Source organism: Belonocnema kinseyi, chromosome 9 (assembly GCF_010883055.1).
Source record: "Belonocnema kinseyi isolate 2016_QV_RU_SX_M_011 chromosome 9, B_treatae_v1, whole genome shotgun sequence".
In the NCBI taxonomy this organism is placed as follows: Eukaryota; Metazoa; Arthropoda; class Insecta; order Hymenoptera; family Cynipidae; genus Belonocnema; species Belonocnema kinseyi.
Window position 1 is genome coordinate 110336628 of NC_046665.1, and position 24889 is coordinate 110361516.

General features: G+C 24.8%; 1 protein-coding gene across 2 annotated transcripts in view; it reads left to right on the forward strand.

Moving 5' to 3' along the window:
- Positions 1-24889, forward strand: part of LOC117179882 (ribonuclease 3) — a 75283-nt gene that overhangs the window by 10996 nt on the left and 39398 nt on the right. For both annotated transcript variants that reach the window (XM_033372067.1, XM_033372068.1), the window contains exons 3-6: positions 3194-3437; positions 6333-6527; positions 15441-15798; positions 23133-23550. In XM_033372067.1, coding sequence (XP_033227958.1) covers positions 3194-3437; positions 6333-6527; positions 15441-15798; positions 23133-23550 — 1215 coding nt within the window. The remainder of the gene's footprint in view (positions 1-3193; positions 3438-6332; positions 6528-15440; positions 15799-23132; positions 23551-24889) is intronic.

Here is a 24889-nt window from a genome sequence, read left to right on the forward strand (position 1 = left end):
AATACACAAATTTTCAACCAAATAGTTGAAGTTTGCTACCAAATTGTTGAATTTTCGAACTTAAAATACGTTTTTTTTTTATATAAAACAGCTGAATTTTTAACTTACTGTTCTAAAATCCGTCCAAATTAGAAATCATTCCCAATTAATGTGAATTCAAATATTAAGCATTTGATTTTGCAAAAGAATGAAGTTGAAATTAAGCGAAACTGAAATTCTAATTTTTACGACTTTACCAGGTTTTCAATTCGATACGTTACTAAAATTTCCAGTTTTTAAATTTTTTCCAAATAGTGAAATAAAAATGGTTAAATATTTCGTTTTTTCCGAATATTCTGGAGCTTTTTATATTTTTAATGTTTAGATTTGAAAATTTATTTTCTAATTTTGCATTTTAAATTAAAAGTTTTTGAATCGGTTAAAAATTCATTTAGTTTGGTAAAAATTAATCTTTTTTGGTAGAAAATTAATCTTGTTCCTTGAAAATTGATCTTTTTTGTTAAGAATTAATTTTTTTTTTCAAACTGAAAATTGAAACTACTTAATTTTTATTGATAATTTAACTTTGTGTGGTGAAAATTCTGCTTAAAATTTCCTTGCTTAAAAATTCAACTATTCGGTTGAAAATTTATATATTTAATTACATTTTGTCTTAGTAGAAAAGTAATCTCTTTAGTTGAAAGTTCATATTTGGGTTTGAAAATTTAACTCTTTTGTAAAAAAAATCTTCTTTTTCTTTTAAAAACTCATCTATTATCGTAAAAATTAAAATTTTTTCGTTTTACTCGAAAATTGGTTTATCTGGTCGAAAATTTTATTTACTAGGTTGAAAAATCATTTATTTTGTTAAAAAGTAGTCTTTTTGTAGAAAATGGATCTTTTTCATTGAAAATTTATCTTTTTAATTCAAAAATCATGTATTTGTTTGAAAATTCGTTTTTTTTGTTAGAAAAGTAATCTCATTAGTTGAAACTCTATGTTTTTCGTTGAAAATGTATCTAGTTGGTTAATAATTAGTTTTTTGTTTGTTTAAAATTAACTTTTTTAACTGAAAATTTAGTTATTCTATTGTTAATTGAAAATTTGTATTTTTTGGTACCGAATTCATCCTTTTGGTTGAAACTTCCACAATTTGGTACAAAGTTTCTTTTTTATGTAGAAATTCATCATTGTAGTAAAAAATAAATTTCTTTGAGTGAAAATTTAACTATTTTGTTAACAATTTATGGATATACTATTTTTGTGTAGTGAAAACTGTTCTTTCGTAATATCTTCAAAATAAGATTTTTTGCATCACCATTATTTATCTCCTATGTTTAATTTTGTTTTCATATCGGAATGAAAAATTGCCCTATAGTTTATTATTTTTAAAAAAATGGTGACACTATTTTTCTACTTTTTTCAAAATCTATGCCACTATACATACTATTTTCAGAGTGGCCGCTTGACCGGGAAACCTGGAAAAGTGGGAATTGTATGGGACCGGGGAAAACCGGGAAATGACAGTGAATTTATTTTTTGACCGCGAATTTTACAAAATTTTTAGAATACAAATTTTTTCCAACATTGATTTCAACCGTTTTTAACTAATTTCCTAAATTTTGATTTTGATAAATTATTATATCACTTAGTTTAGAATGCTTAATTCGGAAATCTTTCACTTTAACAATTTTACATTTTAGATTTTTAATTTTCAAGCATGTATTTTAATTTAAAGAATTTTAAAAAGCAGTTTTAAAGGTTAAAAAAGATAAAAATTAGAAGTTTTTAAAATTAAAGGTTTTTTTTATAAAAACAGGGTGGCCGCCGTACCGGGAAACCGGGAATTTTACGAATTTTCAGAAGAAAAATCTGCCCGAGTTCGATTTTAACAATTTTTAAAATAATTAAAGTCCAGTTTTGAGGATTCAAACAATTAAAAATTAAAAGGATTTGAAGTTGACGATTTTTAATAAAAAAAAAAACAATTTTATTTTATCAACTTTAAATATAAATAAATAAAGCTTAAAATGGATAAATAAATTTATTAATATATTATTTCTATTAATTTTTTCAGCTATTAAAAAATGCAAACGTGCATTTTACTATTTTCAACTTAAAAATAAATCCATAATAAATTTAGTCATAATTAAAGGTTTTTATTAAATTAAAAATATTATGAATATAAATTATTTAATTCTTATCCCATTTAATTTGGAATTTCTTAATGTAGAAAAGAATAAGTATTTAAGATTTAGCAATATTTCACTTTTCATTTGAGACGAGTAAATTGAAACGAAATATTTAAAAGAAAACAATTTGAATCTGAATTGTTTTACATAGTAAGTATTTGAAATTATTTCAAGTTCTAAATTTAATTCGAATCTTTTTAAAACTTCTAGATATCTCTTAAAATTGCTCTAATATTTTTGCAAATAATAATTGTTTTATTGTTATTTATAAATTCAAATTTATTTTTTTTTCAATTTGCTGGATTTTCTAAAACTTATAAAAGAAATTCAATTCATTTTGAAATATATTTAAAAGTTCTGACAAAAAATTCGAAAATCATTTTGAATTTGGAAAAATTTTTAAACCACTTCTAGATTTTTTAAGACTTTGAAATAAAATTTTAAAGCTTTCGAAGGATGCCTAGACTATTTAAAATAAAAATAATTTAACTTCTAATTTAAGAAATGTTAAGTTAAAAAAATTATTTTGCAATTTTTAATGTCCCTACCTTAAAATTACTTAAAATAATATAATTTTGAAAATTTGTAATGTTCATTGCTTGATTCTTTAATTTAGGCTATTGAAAATGTTAAAGTGGATTTATATTTTTGAAACTTAATCTGAATCTTTGAACTCTATAATTTATAAAAGTTCTAAATTTTTCAGTTTATCTGCATTTCATTTACCATTGTTTAGTTGAAAAGTGTTAGTTCCTTCCATTTTCTACGTGAAAATTTTTGAGCATTTGAATACACAGTTTTTAAATAAAAAACTTTTAAACTTCAATTTTAAAAGTTTGAATTGAAGGGTTCCACTTTGAATGTTTTAATTGGTTGTTTATTGCTTATTTCTTTATGTGGACAAATTTTAAGAATATAGTTTGATTTTTTAAATTTCATTTCCCGTGAAAAATGTTTGCGAACCGGGAAAAGACCGGGAATTAAAAAAAAAAAGATTAAAAAAAGATATAATTTTCTTGCAGGAGAAATTATTGTGCAACGAGTAAAGATATGGAGAAGAAATTGGTAGAATTGAGTGCTATCGGAACAGAAGGAATTATCGAAAACGAGCGAAAAATCTGGACTCGAACTGCCCCAGCCGATTTATATTATCAGAGGGATGAGAGCAATCCAAAAATCATGAGAGGCACTCAAAAGTTGAACGAACTTTGTGATATTTTCAATTTGTTGTTTATAAAAAGAGCTGAAGCTGTAAGAGCCGCACAAGTTAGTTTGAAATTTTATGCTAAAATAATTTTAGGTCTCGCAGTCTCTCTGGAATAAAGAATGGGGTACAAATTATGCTTTTTCACGGTCACAAAGTATATCCAATATATTTGATTAGACAAACATTTTATTTAAAATTAAAAGAAATTTAGGCTATTGACTGCAAATAGGGGACAATAGGGACCAAATATTGAAAATAGGGGACTTTAGGGACCAAATATTTGTAATAGGAGATTTTTTATACTAAATTTTGAAAATAGGGGAGTTTAAGGACAAATGAGGTGATAAAATCTTCCAAATAGGGAACTTTAGGCACCAAATCTGTAATATATGGGCCTTTAGGGACAAACGAGGCGACAAAATAGTTGAAAAAGGGACTTTGATGACAAAATAATGAAAATATCGGACCTTAAGGACCAAACTCTGAAAATATGGAACTTTAGAGATCAAATATTGAGAATAGGGGAATTAAGAGACTTAATCTTGAAAGCAGGGGACTTTAGGGACTAAATCTTGAAAAAATAGAAGACTTTAGGGACCAAATGTTAAATATATGGGCATTTAGGGACAAGCAAGGGGATCTAGTATTAGAGTAGGAGACTTTAAAAAATATATATATATATTGAAAATAATGAACCTAAGGGACCAAAATCCAAAATGGGTGATCTTAGGAATCAAATCCTGAAGATAGGGGATTTTAGGATAAACGAGGAGGCAAAATTTGAGAATAGGAGACTTGGGGGACAAACGTGGTAACCTTATCTTGCAAAAATGGAATCCATGGGGCCAGATCTTAAAAATAGCGGACTTTACCGACGAATTCCTAAAAAAGTAGACTTTAGGGATCAAGACTTAAAAATAAGGGATTCTAGGTACCAAAAATGGAAAATCAGGTTCTTATGGATAAACGTTGGAACAAAATCTTGAGAATAGGGGGCTTTAGGAACCAAATAATGTAAATAGAGAACGTTAGAGACCAAATATTGAATATGGGGACCAAATATAGAAAATAAGGAACTTTAGGGACTCAATAAAGAAAAATTGGAGAGTTCAGGGACTAAATATTCAAAAATAGGGGACTTTTGGGTCAAAATATTGAAAATAGGGGACTTTAGGGTCATAATATTGCAAATAGGGATCTTAAGGGACAAACTAGGGCCAAAATCTTTAGAATATAGGAATTCAAAGACTTAAAATACAGACTTTCGGGTTAAAATATTGCAAATAGGGGACTTTAGGAACACAATCTTTTAAAAAGTGGACCTGAGAGACCTAATCTTAAAAATAAGGGATTTCAGGGACAAACGAAGAAAAAGATCGTGAGAATAATGGACCTTAGGGACCAAAAATTGCAATAGGGGACTTTAGGACAATCAAAGGGACAAAATCTTGTAATAGGGGATTTTAGGGTCAAAATATGGCAAATAGGAAACTTGAGGATAAAAAAGGGACAAAAGCTTTAGAGTAGTTGACTTTTGAGTCAAAATATTGAAAATAGGCGACTTTAGCGACGAAGTATTTAAAATAGGGGATCTTAGGGTCAAAATATTGCAAATGGGGGACAAACGAGAGCCAAAAGCTTTAGAATATTGGAATTTAAAGACTAAATCTTGAAATAATGACTTTCGGGTTAAAATATTGCAAATAGGGAACATTAGGGCCAAATAAGGGGACAAAATCTATAAAAAAAGTGGACCTGAGAGACCCGATGTTAAAAATAAGGGATTTCAGGGACAAACGAAGAAAAAAAATCGTGAGAATAATGGACCTCAGGGATCATAAATTGCAAAAGGGGACTTTAGGACAATCAAGAGAACAAAATCTTGAAAATAAGGGATTTCAGGGTCAAAATATGGTAAATAGGGAACTTAAGGATAACAGAGGTACAAAATCTTGAGAATAGATGACTTTTGGGTCAAAATATTGAAAGTAGGGGACTTTAGGGACAAAATCTTTCAAATAGGGAACTTTATGGACCATATCTTGAAAATAGGTGATTTTAGGGTAAAAATATTGCAAACAGGGAACCAAAGGGACAAACGAGGGCCAAAAAAGGGGACCATATCCTCAAAATAGGGATATCTAGGGATTAAATCTTGAAAATGGGGACTGTAGGTGCCATCAATTGAAAATAGGGGACTCAAGGACAAACGAGGGAATACAATTTTGAGAATCACAGACATTAGGGACCAAATATTGCAAACAGGGGATTTTAAGAACCAAATATAAAATATAGGGAACTTTCCGGGACCAAATAATGAAAATAAGGAACTTTGTAGACTAATTCTTAAAAATTAGGAAGTTCAGGGACAGAATCTTGACAATAGGAGACTTTATGGCCCATATTTTGAGAATGGGGGATTTTAAGGTGAAAATATTGCAAGTAGGGGATTTGAGGGCGGGCAAAACATTTAGAATAGAGTACTTCATGGACTATATCTTTAAAATAGGGAACTTTTGGGATCAAATCTTAAAAATAGGGGATATTAGGGACAAAAGAAGAAAAAAAATCTTGAGAATAAGGGGCTTTAGGGATCATAGATTGAAAAGGGGGACATTAGGACAAACGAGGGATCAAAATCTTGAGTACAGGACTCTTTATGGACAAAAAAGGGGACCATATCCTAAAAATAGGGGTCTTTATCGATCATTTCTTGAAAATAGGGGATTTTAGGGGGAAGCGAAGAAAAAATCTTAAAAATAGTAGACTTTGGAGACAAATAAGTGGACCATATTTAGCAAAAAGGGGTCCTTAAGTGACCAAATATTTGGAATAGGGGATTTTAAGGACTAAATATTATCAATAGGGACCTTAGCTGAATTAATTTAAATCTTATTTTAAATATGTATTCGAATTTTGAAATAGGGAATTAAAATTTTTAATTTTCTATCTAGCCTCCCTACGAACCTCCGCCAAGAAAAACGAGAGCAAGATTATGCAAGCACAAATCTGAAGCTTGCAGCAGTTCCTCGTCTGATAGCGACAGCGATTCGATGGAAGAAGACGACAGAACGATGGAGGAATTAATGGCGAAAAAACAACATCCTCAGAGATTACATCCTGAAATGTGGTTTAATGATCCTGGAGAGGTAAAATAATTAATAATTATAAATATATCGTTATAATTATATTACAATTATTAATAATTATTATTAGAGAGATCCAGAAAAGGCTTTTTCAGGGTGGTCGCTGGACCGGAAAACCGGAAATGTTATGAGACCGGGAAATGATTGAGAATTTATTTTTTGATCGGGATTTTACAAATTTTTAGAAAAGAAAAATCCTTCCAACTTTGATTTTAACCGTTTTTTAAATAATAAGTTTTGATTTGTTCTTTTTCAATTATGATAGCATTCAATTCAGAATGCGTAATTCGAAAATCTTTGACTTGAAAAATTCTCCATTTTAGATTTTTAATTTTTAAACTTACATTTGAATATAAGAATTCTAAAATACATTTTTAAAGACTTAATTAAAAATTAAAAGCGTTTCAAATCGAAGATTTTTGCTAAAAACATTTTTAGTTGATCAACCGTGAATATAAATTAATGGTTTTTAAATTTAATTGTACTTTAAGCATAAAACAGGGAATATTATTGAATTTTAATTGTTCTATTTAACTAAATTTAATTAGTCAAATTATTGAATTTTGATGTAAAAATAGCAATTGAACATCTATTGTTCTTAGAAAAAATCGAGTAAGTTGTAGAGATATTTAAAAGATTTGAAAAATTAATTTAAAATGTCGACAGAATCCGAATATTCTTACCAAAATGTAGGTGCAAATAGCCCGTGACCTAATTTAAAACAAAATATAGATTTCGGCAAATTTCGAACATAAAATTTAGAAGCCTTTTCAGAATTTTAACAGGCTTCAGAAGGATAAAAAGCATTTCCTAGGAAAATGGAAAATGATTTTTTATATTAATAAACTAGTTTTAAGAGAATTTAAAAAAGATTTATAAGGATTTATAAAATGTTTAAAAATGAATCTGGACGATTTTAAGAAAATTTCTTTAATTTGGCAGAATTAAAAAAAAATTAATTTAAAAAAATGTAAAAAAAAAAACATTTTTCAATATTTTGAAATCAAATTTGGAAGCATTTTAAGGATTTTAAAACTATTTCAAATAAAAATAATTTAACTTATAATTTGAACAGGGAATTATCAAATTTTGTTCACAAATTCATAGTTGGAACTGGAATTTATCCAGAATAATAATAATTCTGACTTGGAACAGAGAATTTTAAAATTTAAATAAATTCCGAACTGGAATAGGGAATTTTTTCAATAAATTCTACTTCTTATTTAAAACGGAGAATTTTCGAAAAGTATTAAAATTTCGGTTTTGAACAAGGAATTTTCAATTTTTAACCAATTTTGAGTCGGAACTGGAATTTATCAAGGAGCATTTTAAGGATTTTAAAACTATTTCAAATAAAAATAATTCAACTTATAATTTGAACAGGGAATTATCACATTTTTTCACAAATTTATAATTGGAGCTGGAATTTATCCAGAATAATAATAATTCTGACTTGGAAACGGGAATTTACAAATTCTAACAAATTCCACGCTTGTACTGAAAATTTTCGAAAAGGAACAAAATTCTGAATTGGAACAGGAATTTTTTTAAAAAAATTGTAATTCTTAGTTGAAGCGGGAATTTTCAAATTTGAACCAATTCTGATTTGAAAATGGTATTTATCCAAAAGAATTATCATTTGTCTTGGAACAGGGAATTTTAAAATTTAAACAAATTCCGAGTTGGAACAGGGAATTATTTTAAAGAAATTCTAATTCTTAGTTGAAACGGAGATTTTTCGAAAAGTACTAAAATTCCAGGTTTGAACAAGGAATTTTCAATTTTTAACCAATTTTGAGTTTCAACTGGAATTTATCAAGGAAAGTAAAAATTCTGAATGGAAAATTGAATGTTTGGAACAAAATTCTAATTATAACTTGAAACGATGTATTTTTAAAAAATAATTAAATTTTGAATTGGAAAAATTCGAATTCTTAGTTAAAATGGACAATTTTTGAAAAGAATTAGAATTCTGGATTTGAACAGAGAATTATCTGGGCTGGAATTTATCCAGAATAATAACAATTCTGATTTGGAAACGGGAATTTACAAATTTTAACGAATTCCAAGATTACTGGAAATTTTCAAAAGGAAACAAAACTCTGAATTGGAAAATGAATATTTATAAAAAAATTCGAATTCTGAGTTGAAGCAGCAAATTTTAAATTTGTAACCAATGCTGAACTGGATTTTGTATTTATCCAGGGGAATAACAATTCTCAATGAAAAATTGAATTTTTCAAACAAAATTATTATTCTGTGTTAAAACGAGATTAGAATGAGGTGTTTTCGAAAAAATTTAAATTATGAATTGGAACAGGGAATTTTACAAAAAATTCTAATTCCCAGTTAAAATGGAGAATTTCCGAAAATAATTAAAATTCTGATTTTAGCAGGAATTTCTTCAAAATAATTGTATTTGTGAATGGAAATGAAGATTTTTTTTTAAGGAATTAAAATCCTTGATTTGAACAGGGAATCTTCAATTTTTAGCCAAATATAATCTGGAATTGGAATTTATCCAGGGGAATAACAATTCTCAAAGAGGAATTGAATTTTTCAAACAAAATTATTATTCTGTGCGCGACTATTTTTTTCGTGTCTTTCGCAGTTTTTAAATTGAAGTATAAAATTAATAATTCAACAGGGTGGCTCGTTGGACCGGGAAACCGGAAATGACCGGGAATTTTACAAATTTTTAGAAAAAAAAATCGTTGGACCTTCAATTTTAACCGTTTTTCAACAATTAGTTAAACTCTGATCTTTTTTCAATTGTGTTGTCATCCAGTTTAGAATGCGTAATTTGAAAATCTTTCACTTTAAAAATTTTCCATTTTAGATATTTAATTTTTAAGCATACATTTCAATTTAAAGACTTAAATCATAAAAAATTAGAAGCGTTTAAAATTGAAGGTTTTTGATTAAAATATTTTTAGTTGATCAACTGTGAATATAAATTAATTAATGATTTGTTTAAATTGAATTTTACTTTAAGATTTAAAAAGTAAATAATAATTGATTGTAGAAAACGATTCGGAAGTTCTTATTACTTTAAAAAATCTAAATGTGCGATTGAAACTTTATAAACTATTTTTAATTTTAAAATAACTTAATAATATATTTATAATTAAAGGCCTTTATTAAATTTTAAATATAATTTCAGTCTAAAATATTCCATTTTTAAAGCATGCAATTTGAAAATTTTCAATTAAGAAGAAGAACAGTTACTTTAGAAGTTTTTTAAAATTTCGATAGGCTTCAAGAAGAAAAAATATTTCTTCGAAAAATTTATGATTTTTCATTTTAACAAACTAATTTTAAGAGAATATTTAAAAAAAAATTTATAAAGATTTGTAAAATTTTCCACAAAACATTTACAAAAACATTTAGATGTTTCAAGATTATAAAATAAATTTTCGAAGCATTTTAGTGATTTTTAAACTATTCAAAATTAAAATAATTTAACTTTTAATTTGTTAACGAGAATTTTCAAATTTTAACGAATTCCGAGCTAGTACTGAAAATTTTCGAAAAGGAACAAAATTCTGAATTGGAACAGAAACTTTTTCCAAAGAACTTTAATTCTGAGTTGATGCAGGGAATTTTCAAATTTTAACCAATTCTTAGTTGAAACTGGCATTTGTCCAAAAGCATTATAATTTTTCGTGGAAGAGGGAATTTTAAAATTTAAATAAATTCTGAGCTGTAACAGGGATTTTTTTAAAAGAATGAATTCTAAGTGGAACAAGGAATTTTCAATTTTTAACCAATTTTGAGTTGGAACTGGAATTTGTCCAGGAGAAAAACAAATCTGAATTGATAATTGAATTTGTTAAACAAAATTATAATTCTGAGTTGAAACGAGGTATTTTCGAACAGAATTTAAATTATGAATTGGAAGAGGGAATTTTACAAAAAAATTATAATATTTACAATTGGATGAAATGGAGAATTTTCGAAAAGAATAAAAATTCTCGATTCGAGCAGGGATTTTTTCGAAGAAGACTTAAATTTCGGATGTAAACAGAGAACTGTCAATTTTTAAACAATTCTTGAAGGATTCTTCAATTTAGAGCATTGAAAACAATAATGTGGATTTTTTTTAAACTGAATCTGAATCTTTGAACTCTACAATTTATAAAAGTTACAAATTTTGAATTTGGCGGCTTAACTTCGTTTAATTTAAAATTATGCAGTTGAAAAGTGTTTGTAGATTTAATTTTATACTTGTAAATTATTGAGAATTTGAATCCAAAATTTTTGAGTTAAACAACTTTTAAACTTCAATTTTCAAAATTTAAAATTTAAGAGTACCACTTAGAGAACTTTCATTCTCAGTTCAGTTTTTTTACTTCGAATGGAACCGTTTTTAGGTTTAGTGTTCGATTTTTTTTATTTCACTTCAGCGAATCTTAAATCAAAATATGTTGTTTTTTAGGAAATAATTCAAACTCCAACTATAATTGATATTTTAACAAAAAAAGATTTTATTTAAAATAAAAAACAGTTGCATTTAAACAATAAGTACGAATTTTCAACAAAAGACTTGAGTCCTTAACTAAAACAGATATTGTTAACAAAAAAATTATTTTTTTACCAAAAAATAATATCTTTCAAAAAAATAAATCAATTTTCAACAATTTTTCACAATTATGACCAATAGGATTAATTTTCCACGCAAGAGACGAATTTTTAAACAAAATACCTAAGTTTTCTGATAAAAAAAAAAAATAAATTTTCATCTGAAAAAATTAATTGTTAACCAAAAAACAATTTTCAACAAAATAGTTACATTTTCAATCAAACAAATAAATTTTTAACTGGAATAATGAATATTCGAATAAAAAAATGAATTTTTAACAAACTAGTTCAAATTTCGACCAAATAGTTGAATTTTCTATCAGATTGTTCAATTTTCGAGACGAAAATAATAATTTTCTATAAAACGATTGAATTTCCAACCGGAAAAGATGTATTTTCAATCAAATAAAGTAAATATTCAACCTGAAAATTGCATTTTCAACGAAGTCGGTAAATTTGTTAACCAAAGAAGTGAATTTTCTGCTAAAATTATGAAGCTCAAACAAATAAATGTTTTTTTTTTATAGAAAACTATTTAAAATTTCAATTATACTTGATATTTTAATCAAACAAGGTTTTTAAATTGAAAATTAAAAAAAAAAAAAACAAAAAAAACCAGTCAAATAACAAATAGTTGAATTACTAACCAAAAAATTGATTTTTCGACCAGGATATACGACTTTTCAACAAAATACATAAATTTTCAACTAGATAGTTACATTTGCAACCAAGCGAATTAATTTTCTGCCAACAAAGATGATTTTTTCAAAACAAAATACATGATTTTTCTACTAAAAATGACAAATTTTTAACCAAAAAAGATGAATATCTAACAAAATACACAAATTAAAAAAAATATAGCTCAAATTTCTAAACAAAATTTTTATTTTCGAGCAAAAACTACGAATTTTCCACAAAGCGAATGAATTTTCATCCTGAAATATGGCCATCCTGCTTAATAATATGGCCACTTCCGCTGTCTGATGTACTTGACACACTGGGGTTTTTTGTACCCCAGCCGAAAAACCGTTATAGAAATTTAACGGTTGTGTATTTTGACCTGCCAATTTTTTCATAGCTTCTTTAGATATCACTTTCCAAAGAAATATTGGTCTCATAAATAAAAATTCATTTAAATATACCAAAAAAATTATTAACCGATTCTATCGAGTTTGAGTACACAAAATTATCTTGGAAATATGGTGGGGTGTGTTGTACCCCAGTGTGTCAAACAAGGGTTAATTATCGCTGTTTGCTTATTTTCACTTCAGCATTTGTATATTATTAAAATATTCTTTTCTAGCTGCGGGAACTTGTGATTGGCTTCAATCGTAACTTGGAGTAACTAAATTTAAAGTATTTTTCAACTCAAGAAACAAAATTAAACTTATAATTATACTAAATTTTATTATTGAATTCCAAATACGCCTATCAAATTTATATAAAGTAGTTTTGTAAAAAATAAGTTTGAAAAGAGCATGGTGATACAACAAATTTATTTTATAAAAAATAATAAGAATTAACAATGTCAGATGTTGGTATAAATTAGTAATTCATTAGTAACAGTAGCCCTAATACAATAACAGATGATTTATTGGAATAAAAGAATTAATCAATTGATTGAAAGATTAATTAACATAAAAAACTTAAATTTAAATAAATAAATTAAAAAGGTATAGTTTTTATTTATTTTTTAAACTCTTTTTATGAAAGAATTAAAAAAATAAAGATATCGTTTCACTTCAAGATAACATGTTCCATATTTCTCATAAAAATACATACAGTTTTTATTAAATTTTTTATATTTACACGAAAGAATTTTTAAAAATAAAAGTATAGTTTCAATTTAATATAAAATGTTCAATACTGTTTATTAAAATACAGTGTTTGATTGGTTTTTCATATTTCTACAGCAGAGTTTTATAAAATACAACTTTTATATAATTTTTTTTATTTCTACGCCAGATGTTTTTTAATGAAGATATCGTTTAAGTTTAAGATGAAATGTTCCATATTTATTAGGGTAGCCGCTGGCCCGGGAAATCTGAAAAACCGGGAAATGACAGTGAATTTATTTTTTGACCGGGAATTTTACAAATTTTTAGAGAGAAAGAAAGTTCTCTCCAAGTTTGATTTCAACAGTTTTTTAAATCACCAATTGAATTTTAATCCTTTTCAATGATGACATCATTCAGTTTATAAGGCGTAATCAAAAAATCTGCCACTTTAAAAATTTTCTGTTTTAAGTTTTAAATTTTAATTTAAAGAATTTTAATACGCAGTCTTGAATATTTGCTTATTTAATTAAATAATTTTTTAAAATAAATCTGTGCTTTAAGTATTAAAAGGGAACAATAATTTATTTAAAAAAAAGAAAAAAACGATTCGAACTCCATTAAAAATTTAGGAATTTCCAGATTTTAACGGTAAAAATTAAATGTTTTCAATTCGAAAGTCTTAGTCATTTAATAAATGTAAGCTTCTCATTTAAAATTAATCAATTATTTTCAATTTAGAAATTCATAATAATGCATTTTTTATCAAATATTGTTTCAGTCTAAAATATTCAATTTTAATCTATTCAATTTAAAATTTGTTTAATTGAGAAAAAGAATAATTATTGAATAGTTAGAAATATTTCACCAAATATTTAAAAGTAAAAAATTTGAAACTGAATTGTTTTACATATAAAGCTTTGAATCTCTAGAATTTCGTAGAGCTTTTAAACTTTTAACGTTACAACTTTAATTGTTCTATTTAAAAAATGTTTTATTTGTAAGTCACTTTGTCAAATTTCGACGTTTATATAATAATTGAACACTTATTATTTTTAGACAACACTTGAGTAATTTTGCAGAGGTACTTAGAAGTTTTGAAATGTTTCAAAATTAATTTTGAACTTGAAATGATTTAATTTAAAACAAAATGTAGATTTTTGCCGATTGAAAAAAAAATTTAGAAGCTTTTTGAGAATTGTGAAAGGAATTAAAAAAATAAAAACATTTTCCTAAGATTCTTAGAAATACTGAAAATAATTTTTAATTTTAGAAAATTTGTTTAAAGAGAATATTCAAAAAGATTTAATAAGATTTCTAAAATTGTTAAGAAAGAATCTGGAAGATTTCAAGAATTTTTTTTAAATTTGCAGGATTTTCTAAAAATTGTAGGAAAAAATGGATTCATTTCAAAAATGAAAATAATTTAACTTATAATTTAAGAAGTATTATTTTTTTTATTTAATTTTTCAATTTTAAACGTTTCTACCTTAAAATTGTTTAAAATAATATAATAAAAAAATGTAAAATTAATTGATTCTTTAATTTAGAGCATTGAAAATGATAACGTGAATTAAATTTTTGTCTGAATCTTTGAACTCATTAATTTCTAAAAGTTGAAAATTCTAAATTTTGTGTTTTATCTGAATTTTATTAAAAATTGTTAAATTGAAAAGTGTTAGTTTCTGAATCGAGAAAAAATCGGGAAATTACTGGGAATTTTTTTTCTTGGATTAAAACGGCCACCCTGTTATTAAAATACTTAGTCTTGATTTTATTTTTAATATTTCTACAAAATAATTAAAAAATATAAAGATATAGTTTCAGTTTAAGATAAAACATTCTATATTTTTTATTAAAATATATAGTTTTTATTAAATTTTTTTACAATTTAACGAAAGAACGGTTTAAAAATCAAAATATCGTTTTAGATAAAGATGAAATGTTTCATATTTTTCATTGAAATATGCACACTGCACTTATTGCAATTTTTATATTTCTGCGTAATTTTTTTGTTTGAAATGAAGATAATTATATGTAAAGTTATTATTTGATATCTCAGAAACAATTAAAATAAAAATATAAAAACATTAATTGCCAATTATTATATAAACAACACTAATATTAAAACTATTAAATTAAACAACAATCAATTATTACAACTTTCAGAACAGTAACTCCATCCTCTGAAATCGTGTTTCGCTCCCACAAAACCGAATGCCATTGCGAAAAATACTAATCAAATTAATTTTTCACTAATCTTGCCTATACTTGCCATATAAATGTAGGCTGGAAAGACTCCCAGCGCCATCTGGCCTCTACGCTTCACTTGATCGTACTAGTGAACTAACTTCGATGCAGGGGGCTGATTTTGTCGCAGGCCGAAGTAAAACTACACAAAAACCGATTATTTAAATTAAAAAAAATGTTTTATGTACAAAAATTGACTCGGGGGAAGCTCTAAATATATTTTTCAAATCTGCCAAAAATCAGGATTAATTTGGAACCCCTCTGATAATTATAAAATTAAGGCTCTCAATTATTTAACTTTTCTTTGCAGATGAACGATGGTCCGCTTTGTAGATGTAGTGAAAAATCGAGAAGATCCGGAATTAGGCATGGAATTTATGCAGGGGAAAATGCAGTCAATAGATGCGATTTAGGCACCAATAATGGCGATAAACTTTATCATTATCGAATTACCATTAGTCCGCCAACCAACTTTCTCACAAAAACTCCAACGATAATTAAACACGACGAGCATGAATTTATTTTTGAAGGATTTTCCATGCTTTCCCATTTTCCTCTCACCAAGTTACCAACATGTAAAGTTATTCGATTTAATATCGAGTACACGATTCTCTACATCGAGGAAAAATTACCAGAGAATTTCACCGTTCGTGAACTCGATTTTTTTCGTGAGTATTAACAATCCATATTTGATTTACTTACCCAGAAAAAATCCTGGAAATTACCGGGAATTGGATTATTTACCGTCAAGCTTTTTCATTTAATTTTACTAAAATTAATACTAAAAGTTTTTTATATTTTCATAGTATTCATATCGTGAACATTTTGAAATTCAGAATTTTAGGGTTCAATAATTTTCTAATTCGTACAAATAGTGATGGAAATATAAAATTTGAAGAGTTTTTATGCGGGAATTTCAGCTTGAACAGTTTCAAAGAGGAAACAATCGTAATATTATATAATTATTTAATTACATTCAAATAAACAATGCTAAATAAAAGCAATCATTTTTTATTTGCAACAAGAAATGTATTTTCATTTAAATAAATTAATTTTTAACAGAAAAAAACGAATTTTAAACGAAAAAAATTAATCTTGAACTAAAATTGATGAATTTTCGACTAAAAAAATAATTTTTAAATTTCGACCAAATAGTTTAATTTTCTACTAGATTGTGGAATTTTCGAGTCGAGAATATGAATTTTCTACAAAACAATTGAATTTCCAAGAATAATATAAATTTTCAACCAAGAAGTGGAATTTCAAACTAAGTAGTTACATTTTTTGAACCAAAGAAATGGATATTCTACTATAAATAATAAATCTTCAACCAAAAAAATGTTGTTTTTTTTCAGGGAAAGCAGTTTAAATTTTAATTATAATTGATATTTTAACCAAAAGATATTTCAATTAAAAAAATATAATTTTCAAAAAATAATTTAATCCTCAATTAAAACAAAATTCATTTTCATCCAAAAAGTTGCACAAAAAAATGACGCAATTCCTACCAGAAGAGGTGAATTTTCCAATAAAAATGGCTAATTTATGGCAAGAGTTGAAATTTTCACCGTGAAAGAGTTTTAAGTCAATAAAGAAAATTTTGAACCAAGTAGTTGAATTTTTAAACTTGAAAAGACCAACTTTTAACCAAAAATGGAACGGTATCATTTTTATTAAAAGAAAATAATTTTTTATTTAAAAAGCGAATTTTCAACAGAAAAATGTAATTTTCAAACAAGCAGTTGAATTTAAAAAAATTTATTACATTTTGTAACCAAAAAAGTGTTTATTTTAAAAATAATTTAATTTTAAACTATATTTATTATTTTAAATAAAACAGATATTTATTTAAATTAAAAAAACAGGCGAATTTAAACAATAAAGACGAATTTTCAACAAAAGAATTGCATCCTCAACTAAAATAGATCATTTTTAACCATATTTTAGATTGTTAAAAAAATCTCGTTTAAAAAAAAAACGAATTTTCAACAAAATAGTTAAATTTTCAACCAAAGAAATCAATTTGGAACTGTAATAATGAATTTACAATTAGAAGATTATTTTTTAACAAACTAGTTGAAATTTCGACCAAATAGTTGAATTTTCTACTAGATTGTTGAATTTTTAAGTCAAAAATATGAATTTTCTACAAAAAAATTAATTTCCAAGCGGAAAATATAAATTTTCAATGAAAAAAATCAATTTTCAACTAAATATTTATATTTTTTTATTGAAATAAATGAATTTTCCACTAAATTTATGAATCCAAAACAAAAAAAAAGAATGTTTTTTTATGAAATAATTCAAATTCCAACTATAGGTGATATTTCAACAAAAAACATGTTTGAATTTAAAATAAAAAACAGTTGATAAACCAGTTTTCAACAAGATAGTTATACTTCTAACCAAGAGGATTAATTTTCCACGAAAAAGACGAATTTTGTAACAAAATACATAAGTTTTCTACTAAAAATAATAAATTTTCAGTTGAAAAAATTAACTTTTAACAAAAAATAAAACGAATTTTCAACAAAATAGTTCAATTTTTAACTAAAATAGATTAATTTTTAACCAAAAAGTTAGATTGTTAACAAAAAAATCATTTTTTTTTTACCAAAAAGTTGTATTTTTTAAGAAAATGCATCAATTTTCAACTAGATAGTTACATTTCTAACCAAGACGATTCATTTTTCGCGAAAAAGATTAATTTTGTAACAAAATACAAAAGTTTTCTACTAAAAATAATAAATTTTCAGTTGAAAAAATTAATTTTTAACCAAAAACAAAACGAATTTTAAACAAAATAGTTCAATTCTCAACCAAAGAAATAAATTTTCAACTGAAATAATGAATCTTCGACTAAAGAAATTAATTTTTAATAAACTAGTTGAAACTTTGACCAAATAATTGAATTTTGTACTAGATGGTTCAATTTTCAAGCCGAAAATATTAATTTTCTACAGAACAATTTAATTTCCAACTGGAAAATATGAAACAAATAAATTTTTAATAAGATAGTTACATTTCTAACCAAGAGGATTAATTTTCCGCGAAAAAGACGAATTTTGTAACAAAATACATAAGTTTTCTACTAAAAATAATAAATTTTCAGTTGAAAAAATTAATTTTTAACCAAAAATAAAACGAATTTTCAACAAAATAGTTAAATTTTCAACCAAATAAATAAATTTTTAACTAAAATATGAATTTTCAATAAAAAAGTAAATTTTCAACTAAATAGTAAAATTTATTAACCAAGGAAATGAATTTTCCACTAAATCTATGAACCTTAAACCAAAAAATTATTTTTTAAAAGTAATAAATTGTAGTAAAAGTAATAAATTGTCATTGAAAAAATGGTTAACAACAAAAAACGATTTCTCAACGAAAGAAATTAATCCTTAACTAAAATGATGGAGTTTCGACTAAAAAAGAATTTTTTAACGAAGTATTTCAAATCTCGACAAAATAGTTGAATTAAAAGACGAACTACATTCTTCAAAATTAATTTTTTTTTTATTGAAGATTCATCATTTCAGTTTAAAATACATCTTTTGTGTTGAAAAGTTGTCTATTTTGTTGAAAATTAATTTTTTTTATTGAAAAATTAATTTTTTAAATTGAAAATTGATATTTTGAATTGAAAATTAATCTTCGTGGTTGAAAATTAATCCTTTTTAGTTAAAAGTGCAACTATTTGGTTTGAAAATTCATCTGTTTTCATTGAGGATTAAACTATTTTGATAAAAATTCGTCTTTCGCTTTAAAAAATCAACTGTTCTGTATAAAAAGAATATTTTAACTAAAAAGATGAATTTTTGTTAAATAAACAAATTATTTTCTACCAAAAAACACTAATTTTTAACCAAAGAGATAAATTTTCATCTAAAATTATCAATCTTCTACAAGAAAAAAAAATAACTTGAATATTTTCGTGAATATTGACAATCCGCATTTAATTTACTTGCCGGGAAAAACCCTGGAAATTACCAGGAATTTGATTATTTTGCCTCTGAGATTTTTCAATTGATTGTACTTAAATTAATATTAAAAGTGTTTTCGCATTTTCATAATAATCATATCGTGAAATTTTTTTAAATTAGGTCTTTTAGAGTTCAATAAGTTTTTTAATCGTACATTTTGTAATGGAATTAATAAAATTGAACTGTTCTTATGCAGAAATTTCAGCTTGAACTGTTTCAAAGAGGAAACAATTGCAATGTTATATAATTATTTAATTACATTAAAATAAACAATGCTAAACAAAAGCATTTATTTTCAATTCGCAAAAAAATGTGTTTTTATTTAAATCGTTAACCAAAAAACAAAACAAAAAAGGAATTTTCAACAAAATCAATTTTTTAACTGAAAGAATGAATTTTCGACTAAAGAAATTAATTTTCAACAAACTAGTTGAAACCTTGAACAAATTGTTGAATTTTCCAGCCGAAAATATGAATTTTCTACAAACATGTCAATTTTCAACCAAGAAGTGGAGTTTTCGAATAAGTAGTTAAATTTTTTTAATAAGGAAATTAATTTTCCACTGTAAATAATGAATCTTCAACCAAAAAAATGTTCTCTTTTTTTAAAGTAGTTTAAATTTCAACTATAGTTGATATTTCAACCAAAAAATATTTGATTTGAAAATAAATAACAGTTCAATATGACCAATAAAGACGAATTTTCAACAAATTAAATTAATCCTCAATTAAAACAAAATTCATTTTCATCCAAAAAGTTGCATATAAAAAAAAATACGCAATTTCCAACAAAAGAGATTAATTTTCAAATAAAAATGGTTAATTTATGACAAGGGTTGAAATTTTCAACGTGAACGATTTTTAAGCCAATAAAAAAAAAAGATTGTTCAAAAATGTTGAATTCTCTAGTTTTGGAAATAAAACATAAAACAGTTGGATTTTCACCTAAGAAGATCAATTTTCTGGGAAAAATGATGAATTTTTGACAAATTACATACATTTTCAACAAAAAAGTTTATTTTCAACCAAGCAGTTAAATTTTCAAAAAGTTGTTAAATTTTGTAACAAAAAAAAAAGAATATTTTAAAGATCATTAAATTTCGAACTATATTTATTACTAAAAAAAAAATTATTAAAATTAAAAAACAGGTGAATTTAAACAATAAAGACGAATTTTCAACAAAAGACTTGAATCCTCAACTAAAATAGATTCATTTTTAACCAAATGTTAGATTGTTAACAAAAAAATCATGTTTTATATAAAAAATACGAATTTTCAACAAAATATTTAAATTGTCTACCAAAGAAATAAATTTTTAACTGTAATAATAAATGTACTACTAAAAAATTATTTTTTAACAAACTAATTAAAATTTCAACCAAATAGTTGAATTTTAGAGATGAAAATATGAATTTGCTACAAAACAATTGAATTTCCAAGCAGAAAATATAAATTTTCAATCAAAAAAAAAAAAAATTTCAACTAAATAGTTATATTTGTTAATGAAATAAATAAATTTTCCTTTAAATTTATGAATCTTAAACCAAAAAAAATGTTTTTTATACAATAACTCAAATTCCAACTATAGTTGATGTTTCAACAAAAAATATTTTAATTTAAAATACAAAAACAGTTGAATTTAAACAATAAATACGAATTTTTAACAAATGATTTGAGTCCTCAACTAAAACAGATTAATTTTTAACCAAACCGTTGCATTTCTAACAAAAAAATTAATTTTGACCAAAAAATACAATTTTTAAGAAAATGCATACATTTTCAACAAAAATAATTCATTTCCAACGCTTCTAACCAAGAGGATTAGTTTTTCACGAAAAAGACGAATTTTTTAACAAAATACATAAGTTTTCTACTAAAAATAATAAATTTTCAGTTGAAAAAATTAATTTTTAACCATAAACCAAACGAATTTTAAACAAAATAGTTAAATTTTCAACCAAAGAAATAAATTTTTAACTGAAATAATGAATCTTCGACTAAAGAAATTAATTTTCAATAAACAAGTTGAAACTTCGACCAAATAGTTGAATTTTCTACTAGATTGTTCAATTTTCAAGTCGAAAATATTAATTTTCTACAGAACAATTTAATGTCCAACTGGAAAATATGAATGTTCAGTTAAAAAAAGTAAATATTCAACCTAGAAATTGAATTTTGAACCAAGTAGTTAAATTGGTTAACCAAAGAAATGAATTTTCCACTAAAATTGTGAATCTTCAAACAAAAAAATGTTTCGTTTTTTTAAGGAAAGTAATTCAAATTTTAACTAGTTTTCTACCAAAAAAAAAGATGATTTTTTTAACAACTTACATGAGTTTTTTACTAAAAATAACCATTTTTAACAACAAAAAAAGATGAATATGTAACAAAATACACAAATTTCCAAAAATATAGCTAAAATTTCTACCAAATTCTTTTATTTTCGAGCAAAAACTACGAATTTTCCACAAAGCGAGTGAATTTTTAATAAAACAGGTACATTCCCGATAAAAGAGATAAATTCTTATTAATACATTTAATGGTTGAGATTAAAAAAAAAACATTTTTTAATTTGAAATTAAAAACAATTGAATTCTTGTAAAAAAGAGGAATTTTGAATAAAATAGTTGAAACCTGAGCCAAAACCGATTAATTTTCAACCAAAAAGTTGCACCTTGAACCAAAAAAGATTAAATTTATACAAAAAGAGATGTATTTTCAAACGAAAAAAAAAATGTTTTGGTCAAGAAAGACAATGAATTTTGAACAAAAAAGATAATTTTCAACAAAATACTTCAATCTTCAACTAAAAACAGAGTAGTTTTGACGAAACAGTTGCATTTTTAGCAAAAAAAAAATGTTTATCTAGAAAAAAAGACAAATTTTCTACAAGATGCACAATATTTTAGTTCAAAAATTATTTTATATCCCAAAATAAAAATATTTTTTAACTAGAATTATTAATGTTAAAAAACAAATTTTTTTAACAAAAAAATGTAATTAAAAATAAAAAGCACTTGTTTTTAATAAAAAAAAGATGAATTTTCAAGAAAATAGTTGAGCCCTGAACCAAAACATATAATTTTCAAAAAATTAATTGCATTTTCATCCAAAAAGATGAACATTTAATAAAATGTCTCAATGCTCTACCATAGAGTTAAATTTTCAACTAAAAAAGATCGATTTTTAATTTTTTTAAATATAAGGATTCAATCCAAAATGGAGTTATTATTACATTTTCAGTGTAAAACATTAATTTCTAATAACAAAAAAAAAACAATTTTCTACAAAACAGTTTAATTCCGCACCAAATAGTTGAAATATCTACCAAGTTATCGATTTTTCCAGCCAACAAGACAAATTTTTAGTTGGATTTAACAAACAAACGAATTTTCAAGAAAATATTTTATTCTGAAATTTCAATTTTCTACCAAATTGTTGAAATTTCGAGACAAAAAGACGAATTTTCTACAAAACAGTTGAATTTTCAGAAAAAAATTCATTTTCAATGAAAATGGATACATTTTTAAAAAGATGGAATTTCTACAAAAATAGATGAAATTTCAAATCAAAAAGATGAATGTCTAACAAACTATATAAAATTTTGAACACATTAATTTAATTCCTAATAAATAATACAATTTTGATAATAAAAATAGATGAATTTTTAACAAAAAAATTTTGAATACACTTTTTGACCAAAAAGAATGAAGTTTCAACCGAAAACAGTTACATTTTCGTATAGGGTTTTATTAATTCAGTTCGAATTTAAGTAAAAAGTAAGAAAAAGGGAAAGTACTTGATCCTGCGATAAATAAGTAGGCCTTTTCATAATTTATAGACGAGACAACATTTTAAATAAACATTGAATTTTATTTTTACATTTGAAAAATTTTATGAGACTATTTTGACATTATTTAAAAAATTTTATAACATTATATACAATATTTGTTTATCCCTGAACTCAATCTAAGCCCCGTTGATATTTATTTGAATTAATACGAAATTTTGGTTTCAGATGAGTACCTTTTTAAAGAAATCCTCGAGTTGGTGGATTTCGATTTGCACGCAGCTCAAGACAAATCAGGCTGTGGACAATTTCATTTTATGCCGAGATTCGTTCGCGATTTGCCTGATAATGGTCAGGAAATTTTGTCCATGAACGAGGTACTAAATTATCTTATAAAAAGTAGTAAGCTCCTAATCGAGGAAGAGGATCTTCAAAAATTGGCTGATATGCCGCAGTACAAATGGCAAAATATCGCCGACGAAGTCAAGGGAATGGTCGTGACTTATCCTGGCAAAAAACCGTGCAGTGTGAGAGTTGATCAGCTGGATAGAAATCAGAGCGAGCAACCTCCCGGAGTGGTAGCTTATCCAGAAATTGTGCATTTTGGAATTCGGCCACCACAACTTAGTTACGCTGGAAATGCTGAGTAAGAATTTTATTCTCGTTTTTTTACAGTTTTTCTAACCGGGAATTTTATTTATTAACTGGGAAACTTTGAAAGTTTTTTTTTTAAAAAACGTTTTTAATAGTTTCAGAATTTGACAAAAGAGTTGAGTTGCAATATTTCTAACGCAACGTAATGGGACCGTCCATAGAACACTTTTTGTTGCTGATTAATTCTAGCATTTGGCTAATAATTTTTTTTTGTTTTGTTTGAAAGTGCAACTATTTTTTTTAAATCTTCTTTGTTTTTTGCTCAAAATTTTGATTTTTTTCAAATAAACTTTTAAACTGAAAATATAATTTTAATTTTTGGCTGCAAATTTTTTTATTTATTTAAAAATTCATGTACTTTGTTGAAAAAAGCTGTCTTTTTTTTATTGAATCTACAGCTCTTTGGTGTGAAAATCTACTATTATATAAAAAATTTGTTTCATTTTTGGTGTACAAATTAATGTTTTTGTAACTGAAAATGAAACGGCTCAATTTTTGGTTGAGAAATGACCATTTTCAGTTTAAAATTTAATTATTTGATCAGAATTGATCGATTATTCGATTTTTGGCTGCAAATTGTTTTATTTATTTCAAAATTCATGCACTTTGTTGTTCAAAATTAACCTATTTTCTTGTAAATATTTTTTTTTAGAAACATATTTCATCTGCTCTTTGGTGGAAGATTTTAATATTTGATTAAAAATTCGTTTGATTTTTGGTGTGTAAATTAATTTTTTTGACTCAAAATTAAACTATTCAATGTTTGGTTGAGAAATTATGATTTTCAGTATAAAATTTAATTATTTGATCAAAATTTATCGATTATTTATCGATCATTCGATTTTTGGCTGAAAATTGTTTTATTTATTTAAAAATTCATGTACTTTGTTGAAAAAAGCTGTCTTTTTTTATTGAATATACAGTTCTTTGGTGTGAAATTATAATATTTTAGAAAAAATTGGTTTCATTTTTGGTGTGAAAATTAATTTTTTTGTAACTGAAAATGAAACTGTTCAATTTTTGGCTGAGAAATTACCATTTTCAGTTTAAAATTTAATTAATTGATGAAAATTTCTCTTGTTATGTTCAAAATTAACCTATTTTCTTGTAAATATTTCTTTTTAGAAACATATTTCATCTGTATTTCATCTATAATCTGCTCTTTGGTGGAAGATTTTAATATTTGATTAAAAATTCGTTTGATTTTTGGTGTGTAAATTAATTTTTTAGACTCAAAATGAAACTATTCAATGTTTGGTTGAGAAATTATGATTTTCAGTATAAAATTTAATTATTTGATCAAAATTTATCGATTATTTATCGATCATTCG